This window comes from Quercus robur, chromosome 2 (assembly GCF_932294415.1).
Source record: "Quercus robur chromosome 2, dhQueRobu3.1, whole genome shotgun sequence".
NCBI classification, from domain to species: domain Eukaryota; kingdom Viridiplantae; phylum Streptophyta; class Magnoliopsida; order Fagales; family Fagaceae; genus Quercus; species Quercus robur.
The window spans coordinates 1986330-2000827 of NC_065535.1; the positions used below are offsets into that span (position 1 = coordinate 1986330).

General features: G+C 30.5%; 1 protein-coding gene across 1 annotated transcript; it reads right to left on the reverse strand.

Annotated features, from left to right (window-relative positions):
• Positions 1-10215: 10215 nt before the first annotated feature.
• On the reverse strand, positions 10216-11809 carry LOC126708942 (homeobox-leucine zipper protein HAT22-like). The gene is made up of 3 exons (XM_050408971.1): positions 11119-11809; positions 10854-10933; positions 10216-10742 (listed from the first exon to the last, which is right to left on the reverse strand). Exons 1-3 carry the CDS (start codon positions 11617-11619, stop codon positions 10460-10462), a joined length of 864 nt encoding a protein of 287 aa, XP_050264928.1. The 5' UTR covers positions 11620-11809; the 3' UTR covers positions 10216-10459.
• Between the last annotated feature and the right edge of the window lie 2689 nt (positions 11810-14498).

Below are 14498 nucleotides of genomic sequence, written 5' to 3' on the forward strand. Positions count from 1 at the left end.
TTTATTAGCATGTTATAAATAAATAAATTGTTTAATTATATCAGACTATTTATAAATGAACTAATAGAACATTATCGTAATCTTTGAGATGTATTGTATGTGATTTAGTCATAGAAGATATAAATCACAAGTTCCTTGTATACTCAAAATATAGTTCGTAGTCGGTGATGAAATTGGGCGTTTCATTTGTGAAGACTATAACACATCAACTAAGATAGTTTGTCTTGATCATGGAAGTGGAGACTTCTAGTTGATGTGGTGATGTGTTTTAAGTGTTAAGACATATTGAACTAGACTGCTGTGAGATTAATTATTTAATCAACAACTGTCACCTGAATGATTAATATCACGACTTCTAATTTCATAAACTCTCAATCCTAAAAGGATAGTGAACTCGATCATGAAATGTAGGTTACTTTGATATATCAAGAGTGAGATCTAATATTGACGGTCAAAACCTCAGTATGTTGGATAACCACACATAGTGTTGAGGGAACATATATTCTCAAGATGAAAACCATAATCTCTTTTGATAGAGACATGAAATATCCCCTTGAGATAAATTTAATAGGAACGGGTTATTTAAGGTGCCCACTTTAGTAACTCCTTACTAAAGTTTATATTTATTGAAATTGGATTTCAATAAATATGAATAACTAAAAGATTAAACTGGGTACTCAAGGATAAAATAGTTGTTTGCAAAGTGACAGTTCATTATGACTTTATTCACTACTGGATATTTCATAGAGGGGTCAAATGATATCATTAGAGTCTTGGGATATAATTTATTAATAAGGCTTAGAGAGCAATTATATTTATATAGTGGTATTAAATATAATTAATTGTAACTTTAGACTTGTCAAGAGTTGACAGATAAACCTAAGGCCTATTAGAGTTAGAGTCTTATTTGTTCCCTTTGGTCCCATCTCAAGCCACAAACTAAAACCCAATTGGGCTGGCCCAGAAAGTTAACCCAATTAAATAATCAGTTATTTATTTAATAAGAGTTATTAAATAAAGTAACTGCCAAGGCAGTTAAATGTACATATGATGAAAAGAAAACAAAATAGCTTTTCTCTACAATGAAAAGAAGAAGAATTTTCTTTAAGAATCAATGTACATAAAGATTGATTGAGAGACTACTTTTCTTTGAATTTCACTATATCAAGGTACGCTTTTTATTCTTTGTTCTAAAATTCAAGGTTACATATTATCTCTCATGAATGAAGTAGATCCGTGTTTATTGCTTCCGTTGTGTATTTTGTATGAGATGCAAAACCAGATTTTCCAACAAATTCATCCTTAAACTTAAAATGAGATTCATTAAAACCACAGAGTTTGTTACATTCAGAAAAATTCTTTGAAGCACCAAAGTTTCGGTTATGTAGTAGTCAAGTTTGTTCGTGAAGAAAGATTTTGCAGTAAAATTCCAAAGTTCAAGACCACTACAGTAGGAAGGAAAATGAGGTGTTTATTAAGGTTGTATATAAAGTCTAGGACAACAAAGGTTTTATAAGTTTAGACGATTGTAACTATTTCTTTTATTAGTGCATTTCCTACAAGGTTGGATCCACAAGAATGGTTTTTCCTTTAAAGAGATTCTTCATTAATTTTCCACTTTGTCATGTGTTGTTTTCAAGGGTAGACCCAGGATTTTAAGCTAGTAGGGGTTGGAGTATAAAGGGGGAAAAAAAAAAAAAAACACTCCAAATAGGCATCCATATAGTATTAAAAAAATTATAAATACTTAAAATCGTTGTTTTTAAATACATCAAGATGTAATCATTTACCAACAAAGATAAAAAACAAAAACAAAATAATGTTTATTTTTTAATACTAGGTTGGCAAAGTTTTTTTTTTTTTTTTTTTTTTTTTTTTTTTTTGTTGAAGTTAGAGCATTCACAGTGGTGATGGTAAAGATTTTAGCTATTAGCACCTCAAAAAGTTATTTTATTTATTTTACCACTTCACTTTACAATACATCCAACATTAAATGTTTTTTATTTTTTAATCATGTCATCTAAAATAATACAAACAACTCATTAAAATAATAAAGGAAGAAAGAGAATTCGAGTTTTTTAATTGAAAGAAGACATATAATCTTAATAAAATATTGTATTTTATTTTAACAACTTGTTATAGTCAATTAGTATTTATACCAGTTTACTATAGTTGCAAAAAATTTAGCTTTAGTTTTTCCAATAACACATATTTTTTGGTTCTTTGGTGGTAATATAGTTTTTTTTGCTAAAATACAATCACTATTGTGAATATTTTTATTATTTTTGTTAAATTTTTGGATTGAATAGTTGCTATTTGGATGAGACTAGTTAGACTTATTGAGAAGAAGGGAGACCTAAGGTTTTGGAAGGAGGCCCAACAACAAAAATTAAACATATAATAACTATTAAAAAAAAAATTCTTTTGGACTTGTGGGGGCGCAGGCCCCCACCTGGGTCTGTCCCTAGTTGCTTTTAATGTTTATTATTATTATTATTGATTTTAGATTTAGTGAGTTATAATTATGGTTGAGATAATTGTTTGGGCTATCAATTATTTGAAATAAAAACATACCTTGACTAATTTCTTCCGTTGCTTAATTACTTTGGGATTGAAACTAAATATTTTTTTCAAAGAAGTATTATCTCTATTTGAAATGTATCCATTTTATGGTTAAAATTTATTATTATAAATCCAAAGGTATATAGGATCCACGTGACATCATGTATACTGCTAAATTAAAAAAAAAAAAAAATTAATTCAACTTGAAATGGGGAGGATCCTTATTCAAACTTATTCAAGAGGTTATCCTAAAATATAAAAAGAAAAAAAGAAAAAAGAAAAAAAGAGAAAATGTTAGAAATCATATGTGAATTAAAACTACATATTGTCATATTCATGAAATACACATGTAAGATTTGTTGCAATTAGTTGGAAAAAAATAAATAAATAATGCAACGGACTAGTACTTCATGCAGGAATTAAAGACCAAATGGCAAAGATGGGGAAAGTGTTTGGCTGATAGTATTATATATATGGCTGCAAGGTATATGGTTACCAAAAAGAACGAATTCAACATCTGATGACAAAGATGGGAAAATGTTTGTATTCATGCATACAGCTTGGCTTTGTAATAATTCTTGTCTCCCTACTAGCTTCAGCAAACATTTTTAGTATTATTTTTTTCTGTCAATTTTCCCAACCCAAATTTTAAGGTGATATATATTTCAATTCATTATAGATGGTTGGAAAACCAAATTTATTGAGAGATCAATGTAGGCTTTATATAATGAATTAATAATATAAGTATTAAGTATTTGTAGAGTTTAGGTTAGGTTTTAGCAAATCCATACAGATTACAAAAATATTCGACTTGTCCAACTTCTAAAGCTGAAGCATATAGCTATCGTTAGCATTTAAAAAAAAAAAAAAAACTGCAGTAGCATATATATATATATATATATTGGAATAGTTTGTACCTTGTGTTGGGCCTAGAAAAAGAAAGGGGCTGAGAAGTTTTGGTTGGGCTCATCCTTCTCAAATCCAAAGTGAAGCAAGTGACAGTTGTTTTTTTTTTTTTTTTTTTGAGGAGGTAGCAAGTGACAGTTATTTTTAGTTATTTCCAATAAATGAATGATGTTCAACGTTCAACAATAAAAAGTAAAAAAAAAAAAAAAAAAAAAAGGAAAAAAGAAAAAGATGAAGATGATATTGATTGCGCTAGAGGGAGTATTCACTCTAGGAACAACCCGAACAGTGAAGAGCAATATTTTCAAATTTTGCTTTCACACTAGTAGATACTAGATTTGACCCATCGGCCACACCCAAAGTTGGGCCGACCAAGCATTAAAGAGCAAGGGCCCACTTAATTAAATAAATGTTATCTGCAACGCTGTCGTGCGGGGAAATTGTATTCCCCACAAAGTTGCTTTCTACTTTCTACTTAAGTTCATTGGATGATGTACGTTCACACTTCACGCCGTATATAGCATACGAGGGAGCTATCTTCTCAATTAAAATATATGAGTTTTAATAAACAATTTAATTAAATTAAAAATTCTAAGGGGTCGGTTTAATGGTGAATTTCATGTTATTCAAGAGATTATTAAGGTTCTGTTTGGTACATCTATTCAAACATATGTTTTCAGTTTTTAAACAAAATTACATGTATTTTCACACACTTTTTTACCAACACATTTTCACACATGTTTTTAGTTTTAAGTGCATGTACCAAACACCCCCTAAAGTCTCTTAGTTAAGAGAATGGACTACTCCAAGAATTTCTAATTTCTCATAGTAATTACTTGATGTGTGTGGGATATGACACATCGGAGCCGACACCCAAATTATAAGAAAAAAAAGTTAATTAAATTTAAAAAACAAAAGAGAGCAAGAATATGCATATTCTCGGGAGTCTAGGTTAGACAGAGTCAAATTGTCACCACTCACTATGCTTTTTAGCATACATTATTTGGAGATGAACATTTGGAAAGTTTTTTTGGATCCTTTTTCTTTGAATTATGCAACAGTACACTCAATAATGTAGTCTTTGTAATGGCCTGAAAGCATGCAACTTGGCATAATGGTGGCTATTCTTTCTTAGAGATGCTATTGGAATATAATGTGTTTAATACTTTGTACCTATGGGTTCATATATACTTTAAAGTTGGATTCATGTACTACAAAGCAAGCACCTCTTGAAAAGAATAGTGAGATTCTTGTATTTCTAAACCGACACCCGGAATCAGGAATTGCATCTTTATGGGAATTGCTGTATTTGCAGGATATCGAATTTGACAAAGAAAAAATTCTTTGATTTTTCAAACAGTAGCCATCCTGGCTTTCTACTACTTCACTTATGTTCATCTCTTCAGTTTGATTCTAGAAAAAAAAAAAAAAAAAAATCTCTTCAATTTCTTCACGTTTCAAGACATATATATTGCAAATAAAGTAACTTATATTACTTACGACATGACTATACAACTTTACTATTTGACAAATTAGGAACTAATCAAAGCTTCGTTTTATTCAAATCTGCACATATATATTTAAAGTCTGTTTAAATACACTTTACTAATCGTTTATTTATTGAAAGTACAACACAAATTTTTTTTTTTTTTTTAAAAAGGGCAAAAAAGATTTTACATGGAAACCCACTAAAATAAGATGCCAAAAAACGCATACATAGTCTAAAAGATTTTCAAAGTTATAGATTTAAGTGGTTCCATAATTTTATTGTATTGCAAAAAGCATGTAACTAAGATTTGGTTTGTGATGGGCCATTGTTAGTGTTCGCTAACTGACATATTGAAGCATGGCTGAAGCTTGCCTATGATATCCTACAATATTTACGTAACCTTTTCCTCTATTATATTTCATTATTATTTGCTTTGCTTTAATTTTTTTAATGCAAAATTAAGACTTCGACATGCTAACGTGGAAAAGTAACCTAACTCATGTTGTCATATCTACCATGCAAATCCATTAAGGCTCTGACTTACTTTTGCACCAAATGAGACAAACTCAGAAAAGAAATCTTTCTTTTATGAACTGGGCTGGGCGTGCTAAGAAGTAAGAAGTAAAGATCTATCTACATGTACAAACAACAGTATGACTTAACTTGGATAATGGCAAAGACTAATGGTGTGAAATGTGAATTGATGATTATGATCACGACAACAGTGGTGACCCATGAAAACAATTGGCGTGTCAGGAAATAAGCCAAATCTATGGATGCAAATAACAGAAATCAAAGAATAAAAGAAAAGATCATGTTTACCAAAAAAAAGAAAAAAAAAAAAGAAAAAGAAAAGATCATAGCACAAGCACACACACAAATGTACATATTTACCTGCTTCTACCAAATTAGGGTTACATTCATGAGATTGCTGCGATTTTATTATGACGACTAAGTTTAAAGTTTTGTATTTGGACAAAATCATAGTAGTTTTTAATCACTTCCAAACTAAGACCTCATTTTAATAAAGTATAAGGAGCACCAACACATTACTAATAAGAAAAAAGTGACTCGAACTCAAGACACTTCACATAATAGAATCTTGTTGGCCCAAGGTCCCAACCATTAGGCCACTAATCACGTTGGTTATTTAGTATATAAATACTATTTTATTATTTGTTACATACTTGTGAAAAATTATAATAAAAGATAAAAGGCATTTAAACTTTAAAGTGTATTTTGAGAAATAATACAATACACTTTAAAGTGTATTTAAATGCAAAAATATACCTTCAATAATTGTACTAACAGTACCAATTTTGTTTACGACCCTAGATCTTGGAGAACTGAAATACCCGAACATAACCAGCAATAATATAATAGATCTGAATCATCTAACTCCACACACATCCTATCATGGTGCCATCAATTAAGTACTCCCCCAGAAAGTCCGCTAATCATATCTAGTGAATGAGGTGCTAACTTGGGGCAACAATCTTATTATAAAAAACTTTTCGAAAAAAGAAGAAGAAGTCATTATAAAGAGAAAAAGGAAACTCTGTGCAGATTATTCAATAATAAGCAAAACATGTCAAAATTACTCATCAATCACGCTTGATTATCACTTCTCCCTAGCTCATTCGCTCGCCACAATATTTATTTCCATTATTTCTTTTCACACTTTCTTTTAAGCATTAAGGTGCCGTGACAAAACTGTATTTCCCTTGCGTTTCAATATAAAAAAGCCTCTCTTTTTTTTTTTTTTTTAACTCTCTACCCAACACTACCACTTTATGCATATTAAATAAGGGGTCAAAAGTAGGAAACTATATAATTTCTTTTCTTTTCTATATAAATTTTTTTTAAAAAATTTCCCATGGTAAATGATAAATTAGATGTTCATGTCACTGGCTCAATCAGTGGTGACTTTTGTCACTTTTGTGCTTTCAATTTGTTAGGAGATATAATGACATCTATATTAAATTAATGGGTAGGAAAATCTCTTGGGATTGTTAAGCACCCTCAACACCCTGCAGGTGCGAATAGTCCCCGTTTGGGTAGGCACCTGAGCTTATAACTTATAAGAGAATGATATGAAAAGCTTATAATGAAAAATGAAAACTAAAGAAAAAAAAACAATAAGGAGGGAATTTTTTAAAGAAAAAAGTAATTGAATTTTTTTTTTTATTTCCCATAAAAATTATATTAATACTATGTACTTTCTTAAAATTGTTCACTAACAAATACCTTAAAGGCACTAATTAACTAGACACCAAGAAAAATGAATAGATAGATTGAAAGAGACATAACATTAGGCCCAACCGCCCAAGAGCTAGCTTGCAATGAAGGAATGGATATTTAATGCGAATTGAAAATGAATAGATGGGCATCATGAACCAGCCACATACTCTCTTAATTTATTTCTTTTAATCTTAAAAAAAAAAAAAAAGATTTTGTACATAACATTATCCAAAATTTTGATTATTGTTGTTAAGGTCACGAGAATTTGGGCAATGGCCTTGGAGCAATTTCCAGTGAGTTGCGTCCCAGCTGCTGTACAAATTTCTTCTTCACCAAAAGCCAAAAAAGCTTGTCTTATAAACCAACTTCGATTACAAAGAACATTCACTATATATTAGTGTCTTGCTTTCATGATTGTATTTTTGACTACCAAAAGCTTTCGTATAACGGTAAGATAAAATCTAGAGAGATGGTTGGGGTGATCACCTAATCAATTCTCTTTGCCTACTTTTTTAAAATACAAAATTAAAATAAAATGCACTAATTTATGGTAAGAAGAATCCACTCACAATTTATTTGTGGCAAGAAACCCTTGTCATCATTATTTTTTAATCTTTTATTCCTATACAATAAGTTTGAAATTGGATATTTGGATCCAAATTCCCCTTAATTGAAGAATTATATAATATCACTAAACTATAAGACTTTTGATGAATTATAACTATACTTAATAAGCTTATGGATTAATTATTAAGTGTTCTTAGTGCATTATAAATGCATGCTTCATGCTCTCACTTAAGTAATGAGTCTCACAATAAATTTAATTAATGAAACTCACTATTATGTAATGAGGAGAAACCAGGGGCGGAGGGAGGGGGGTGTCTAGGGGGGGCAAGTGCCCCCCTACCCCCTTGAATTTCTAAAAATTTCTCTAATAATGCTACTATATTGTACAAAAATGTCTTATTTGCCCCCACTACACAAAAGGAAAAATAACTTCTGTCTTTTTTTAATTCCCACGGCAGCTTCTCTTACACATAAATAAACTTACACTCCAACAACTCTTATATTAAAATAATGGTAGAAATGAAAAGGGATGTTTTATATACATTGTTTTATTCGTTAGTAACCTTGTCATTGATCTTACCAGTTGCAACAATTATTGTTGAAAGAATTTTTTAGCAATGAATATAATTAATAATTGATTACACAATCGAATAAGATATCAATGGATAAATGATTGCTTAGTCACATATATTGATAAAGATATATTCAAGATTATTGAGTGTAAAGAAATCATGCAATGATTTTAAAATATGAAAAAAATCGTCGACGGCAATTAAGTAAATTAAACTAGGTGTGAAAAAATAATTTATAAGTTTACATTTTATGTTAGATTGTGTATGAGAATTACATTAGCATATAGTTGGTTATTTACTTTGTTATTCAATTTTGTCTTTTAATCTTGCCTAGCTCCCGACCCAAATTTCTAACTCCATTACTGAGAAGAACAAGCATTTATTGAATGATCTATTATTATTCGCAATTAGAATTCTTTTGTAAAGCACAACAAACAAGTTAGGAAGTAGATTTTGTAATTAATATGAGCATAAATATGATTTGAAACGCTAGAGAAAGTCGTTAAGTTCAACCTAACATGATTTGCAAATTGCAAGGAAATGTGCAAGGACGCGCTAATTTCAATGGTTGTTAACATTGGATTTTCCCTACATACCTAACAGTCTCACTGTTGTCATGTGTGTGGGGCCGCGCCACCTTAAGGCCAGGGCGATTTCAGGATTACCCTAACATGAAATTTTTTTTTTTTATATATATATATATATATATATATAATAATTTAAAAATTGTTATTTGTCTATCCTTCAAAAAAAATTTGGGAACACCCTCAGTTTTTTTTATACCAATAAAATTAAATTTTGCTCCATAATTTGCTCTACATTCAGTGAATAAATGATTGCTTGGTTGTGTACATTGAAAAAGATGTAGCTTGTTGTATTGATAATGACACTATCATGCAACGATTTCAAAATATGAAAACGCGTAGAAGGCAATTGTAAACTTTATATATTTGCGTGTTTTTTTATTGTTGTTATTGTTAATATATGAATTTCTCTTTTTATTAAATTGTATAATTTATACTTCTTAAGTAACAGCATGAGAAAATTTTTTGGAGTCCCCACTGCCTGCGTACAATGTTTTAGTATTTCATATTTCAGTCTAAGATTTCAACAACATTGCTTGAAAGAAACAAAGATATATACAAGAGAGTTAATGCATGTTGACGGTTTGAATTAGCTAGTGTATCTACTCTCCTCTAGTTCTTAGGTCTTTTATCCTAATACACAATATATACGTGTATGTGGATCACACAACAAATCAGAGTAAAAGTTTTTTTATTTTTTATTTTTTTTATTTTCACAATTGTACGGTGGCGAATTTTAAATGATAGACAATAAAATAGAGTTAGTAATGAGTCCAAACAAGAATTAATGATGACAATTCGATAACTCAGCAATTGTGAAAATTTATTATGAAAAATATTATATTTATAATATTGTTCATCTTACAATTATGAAAGAGTTATATATTATGAGGAAAATGATGTATATATAAAATGCATGGAAAACTTTTTCGTATAGAAGTCACGCGGTGACACACCTCCAAACAAACTAACGCATCAACAATTACATCCAAGCAAGGTAGGAACCTTCGGATAATTAAACCCACCTCTAAGAAAGGTGCTTCAACCAACAACTTTTGCCGAAAGGTAGTGCAAACTAGGTTGAGTAAAAGGGTATTTCCCATAAATATCCTCATCATTTATTAATTTTACAGGTGCCTTAATTACCTAACTGATTATGGTATGGTTTGCAGTTTCCACACACATTAGTTCTTTTTTTTCTAACATTGTTTTTCACACTTTCTAACCCTGCTGGATAACAAAAACTGTTCACTAATATAAATGAATCAAAATCATTGACTAATTTTTTTCCAGCTAGTATAAAAAAGGAAGAATCCCTTCATAGAATTTTTAAAAATAATTATAAACACGTACAGAAAAGAAAGAAAGGGATCGTCTTAGAGACTGAATTAACTAATTCTTACACCACAGAAATATATATATATATATATATATAGTCTCTACAAATTAATTAATAAGCCAATTCTTCCTATATATATATGACACAGAACAGAAGCGCCGAACAAAAACATCGGTGTTCTGGCCTTCTTAACTTGCCTCTAGCAAGCTGCAGATGGATGTGTGAAGGGATTAAAGAAGTGAGGCTTTGATGGTCCAATCGAGAAAGGACTTGTAGAAGAGCCATCACCACCATTGCAAATCCTTTCACAAGAGGGACACATAGTGAGAGTGGCTGCAGGAAGCTGCATATAAAAGGGTGCAGATAGTTTCAGTGACTTAAGCTCCTGGAGCTCTTTCTGTAGCTTCTTGTTCTCATCTGTTAGTCTTTCACAGCATTTCTTCAATAATTCACAATCTACTTCAGTTTGCTTCAGCTTAGTCCTATACATATACAAGGGAAAATGAATAAAAACTTATTCATGCAATCATAAAAAAAAAAAAAATAAATAAATAAAAGAGAAATGGATCAATTTCATGGTTTAGGTTAATTACCTGGCTCTCCGATTCTGGAACCACACTTCTACTTGCCGCGGCCGTAGATTCAACTTGTGTGCCAAGTCTTGTTTTTGCTTCTGATAATTCCAAAGCACAAAAATAAAAATACAAAAGAGAAACAAATTTATCAGTCTTAAAAAAGAAATGCATAACTTCAATAAAAACACTGATAATGATTATAATTTATATAGCACAAGAACATAGATGCTACTATACATAGAGATAGATGGAATACAAAGATAAAGAAAGATGAAATAATTACAGGATTGAGAGTAGCATGTTCTTTAAAGTTGTCTTCTAAGATAGCCGATTGTTCTTTGGTGAGTCTAAGTTTCTTCCTTGGACTAGCTTCCTCATCTTCATCGCTTACCCTTGAAGAGACTCTCTCTACCTCAATCTCTTCTTCACCACCAGATAATTCTCTCTCCCTCTTGATGCTAGATGAATTAGAAAAAGATGATACTGCACTAAGAGAAGATGCCTGTTTATTAGGCAAATAATCCACAGAATCACCACCTAGTACTGCTTTTCCAGCTTCTTTCTTTGTTGTAGCCAATTGGTATGTGTAAGAAGTCTCATCCGATGGGCCTAACGTAAGAGAAGGGAAAAGGTGGTCATACTTTAGAGAAAACTTCTCCTTCTTCCTCTTCTTTTTCTTCTTTTCTTGATGATGATCAGGCTGCAAGTGATCGTGATTTTCTTGCTTGTCGTGGGAGCCTAGTGCAAGAGCAAGGCCTGCGTTACAAACATCATCGAGACCCATGTTGTAAGAAAGCCTTATTATTGTTGAAGTAGAAAGAGCACGTATATATGAAGGCAGTAAGGTCTTCTTGTTCCAAAAAAATTAATGGAGGAATATGTGTTAAAAGGTATTCTTGTGAGAAGGGCGTGGGGACTGATTATTAAACAAAGGAAGGAAATGAGTAGGGAAACGAATCCGGTTTGTGGAATTATGAAAGTCCCATATCTCTTTGTCCTTATAGGTTGACCATGACAAAGAAATCTCTTGATCTCTTCAAGTATACAACTTAAAAAAAAAAAAAATTTATAGCTACAATAATATTTGAAATTTATGATATTTAGTCCATGATAATTGTTTTTATCATTAGATCAAAATATATATATATATATATATATATATATATATTTTGAAGTGAGATTTAAACACAAATAATTTATTTAATGATAAAAAACTTGAAAATACATAATACTTTACAAAAATTATTCATTATGATGAGAGGACATTTCTCAAGTACAAGAGCCAATAATTTCTCTTACTCTGCACCAATAAATACAAGTCAATTAATACTGATTAAATTTTTTCATATTACTTTCTGAGTTTGTATCATAATTTAAAAGTAAATGGTTTATATTTGTTAGTGTAGAGTACTACATCATTGTCATATAGAAATATTAAATAATTTTCTCATTAGAACTAACTGTAAACCACTACAAAGTATGCAATGTATGGAATGCACAGAATCAAGACATAAGTGGAACAACATGGAAAGTGGATGTACTATATATAAGAACGCATGATAAAGAGAATATATTTAGGCTCTTTTTACCTTTTCTTTTCGTTTATCTTCTAAGTTTTGCACTTTCCAATATAAATTAGTTTATTCTATAGACAGTGTCAATCCCGTGTCTCGCACAGGATTAAACGTTTAAATGTTAATATATCATGTATGTGCTTTAGTAACTAAGCACATAGGTCATAGCTAAGAGTTAAATATATAAACTATTGAATAAATTTACCAAAAAAAAACTATTGTATAATGTGCTAAGGACTATTCGTAACTAACATCAGATTACCTATATTAGTTGGAAAGTACACAATTTCTCAAATTATTTTGAGAGAGTATTAATTTAAGGTATATAACTTTATATATAGGGTATATAGCGCTAATAATATTGTATACTACGTACTGTACGTTGCATGTATGCATGTGTACGGACATGTTGATTTGGGCATATATATAGTGTGGGTATTATGATTAACTTGTCTCTCCAATGAATAACTAGATTAATCTAGCACCATTGATATTAAAGGCATTACAAATAATGAATAATTAGTACTAATTATTTTTTTGAGAAAATAATTAGTATTAATTATGATTTTGAGTTTAGTGGAACAACTCATTGAAGATTATACCCATGAGGGTCAGATAGTACATCACATGTGTGCCTCATTGTACACCTAGTTGCAGACCACCCAAATGTCCCCCACTATATGCCTTAATCACTTCACTCACAAGATGTGTAGACAATAGTAAGCATGGCTCTTGATCTTAAAGTTAATGTTACATAAAATTTTGATATTTTTACTTGATTTTTAACAAGGGAGTCATGATGAGATGGCTTATCATTCAGTGTGCTATAAAACAATACTATACATTTTTTTTAGAGATAATTACAATATGTTGCTAACCCACAACTCGAATTCAGTATTCGAAGCACTTTGTGCATGGGGAGGTGTCAATTCAGCTACAAGACCTTTGACAAAACAATTCTACTTTAGTACATCAAAACGTTACTTTATTTATTTTAACACATTACTCCTATATCATTCTTTATTAATGAGAGAAGAGAACGTAAAAGTGAATCTTTTTTTGTAAATTTTTGTCCAAATGACACACTTGATAGAGAATTTTTTGCAATTAGTGTGCTAAAATCACAAGTAACCCCCTGCCCATTTTTGGGGCTGTTCTTAAGTTACACACACTCGATGTGTACTACACATATAACCCTATATCCCATTGACATATATGTATAAAAGTTCATATATGAGCCCATATCCAAAAATTAAAAAAAAAAAATGATTAGAAAGCTAAGCCAAAGCATTAAAAAAATAGTTAGAATAAGAAAACGCAATAAACTTACAAGTTACAATACAAATTCCAAATTAACTATATCAAAAGTTGATCTTTTATGAGTTGATTCCCTCCTTAATTTTTTTCTCGTGCACTAGATGATTGCCTCATTTATTGGGGGTAGTGTCCGTTACCATCAGCCCTTTTGACTTGAAATTGTCTAGATGCATGGGGCCATTGCTTTATGCCCCTACCTATGACTTTATGAGGGAACTGAATAAGTTGGATAGGGCAACATGAGAGTGCCCTCTTGAAGGAAATAAGTTAGAAAGATGTAGCGCAGCGTGGAAAATAACCAACCATGATGACTGAGAAACGTGCTTTCAACTATTTTCCTAATTTATCTTCCAACTCAAAGTTTCAGATTTTGTGCGACTTAGAAATTATCGCCTCACGCTAAGAGCTTTTGTAACTCAATTGGTTAGTACTTCATGATGTTTTTATCATAGATATTTAGGGTTAAAATCCCCTCATCTCCAATTATTAATATATCAAACAAAAAATAGAAGAAATTATTGCATTGTGTGTGTTTGGTATAATTTATTTTAGTGAGATAAATAAGTTAAGTTTTAACAAAATCATACCTTACAAAATTTTTTAAAGATCTGAATTTAAAAGAAATAAATTAAGTTATACCAAAGCTCATATGTGCAAGTGTGTAATTTCTCTCTCTCTCTTTTTTATTTTTATTCTTATTTTAAGCTTGGTTATAACAAATGGGATAAGAGAAATTGAATCAAAGTTTTTCTTTAATAAAAAATAAAATAAA

Coding starts and splice junctions, on each gene's coding strand:
- LOC126708942 (XM_050408971.1), bottom strand. CDS start 11,619: ATGGGTCTCGATGATGTTTGTAACGCAGGCCTTGCTCTTGCACTAGGC. Junction 10,934..11,118: donor AACATGCTACTCTCAATCCT/GTAATTATTTCA, acceptor TGGAATTATCAG/AAGCAAAAACAAGACTTGGC. Junction 10,743..10,853: donor TTCCAGAATCGGAGAGCCAG/GTAATTAACCTA, acceptor GTATATGTATAG/GACTAAGCTGAAGCAAACTG.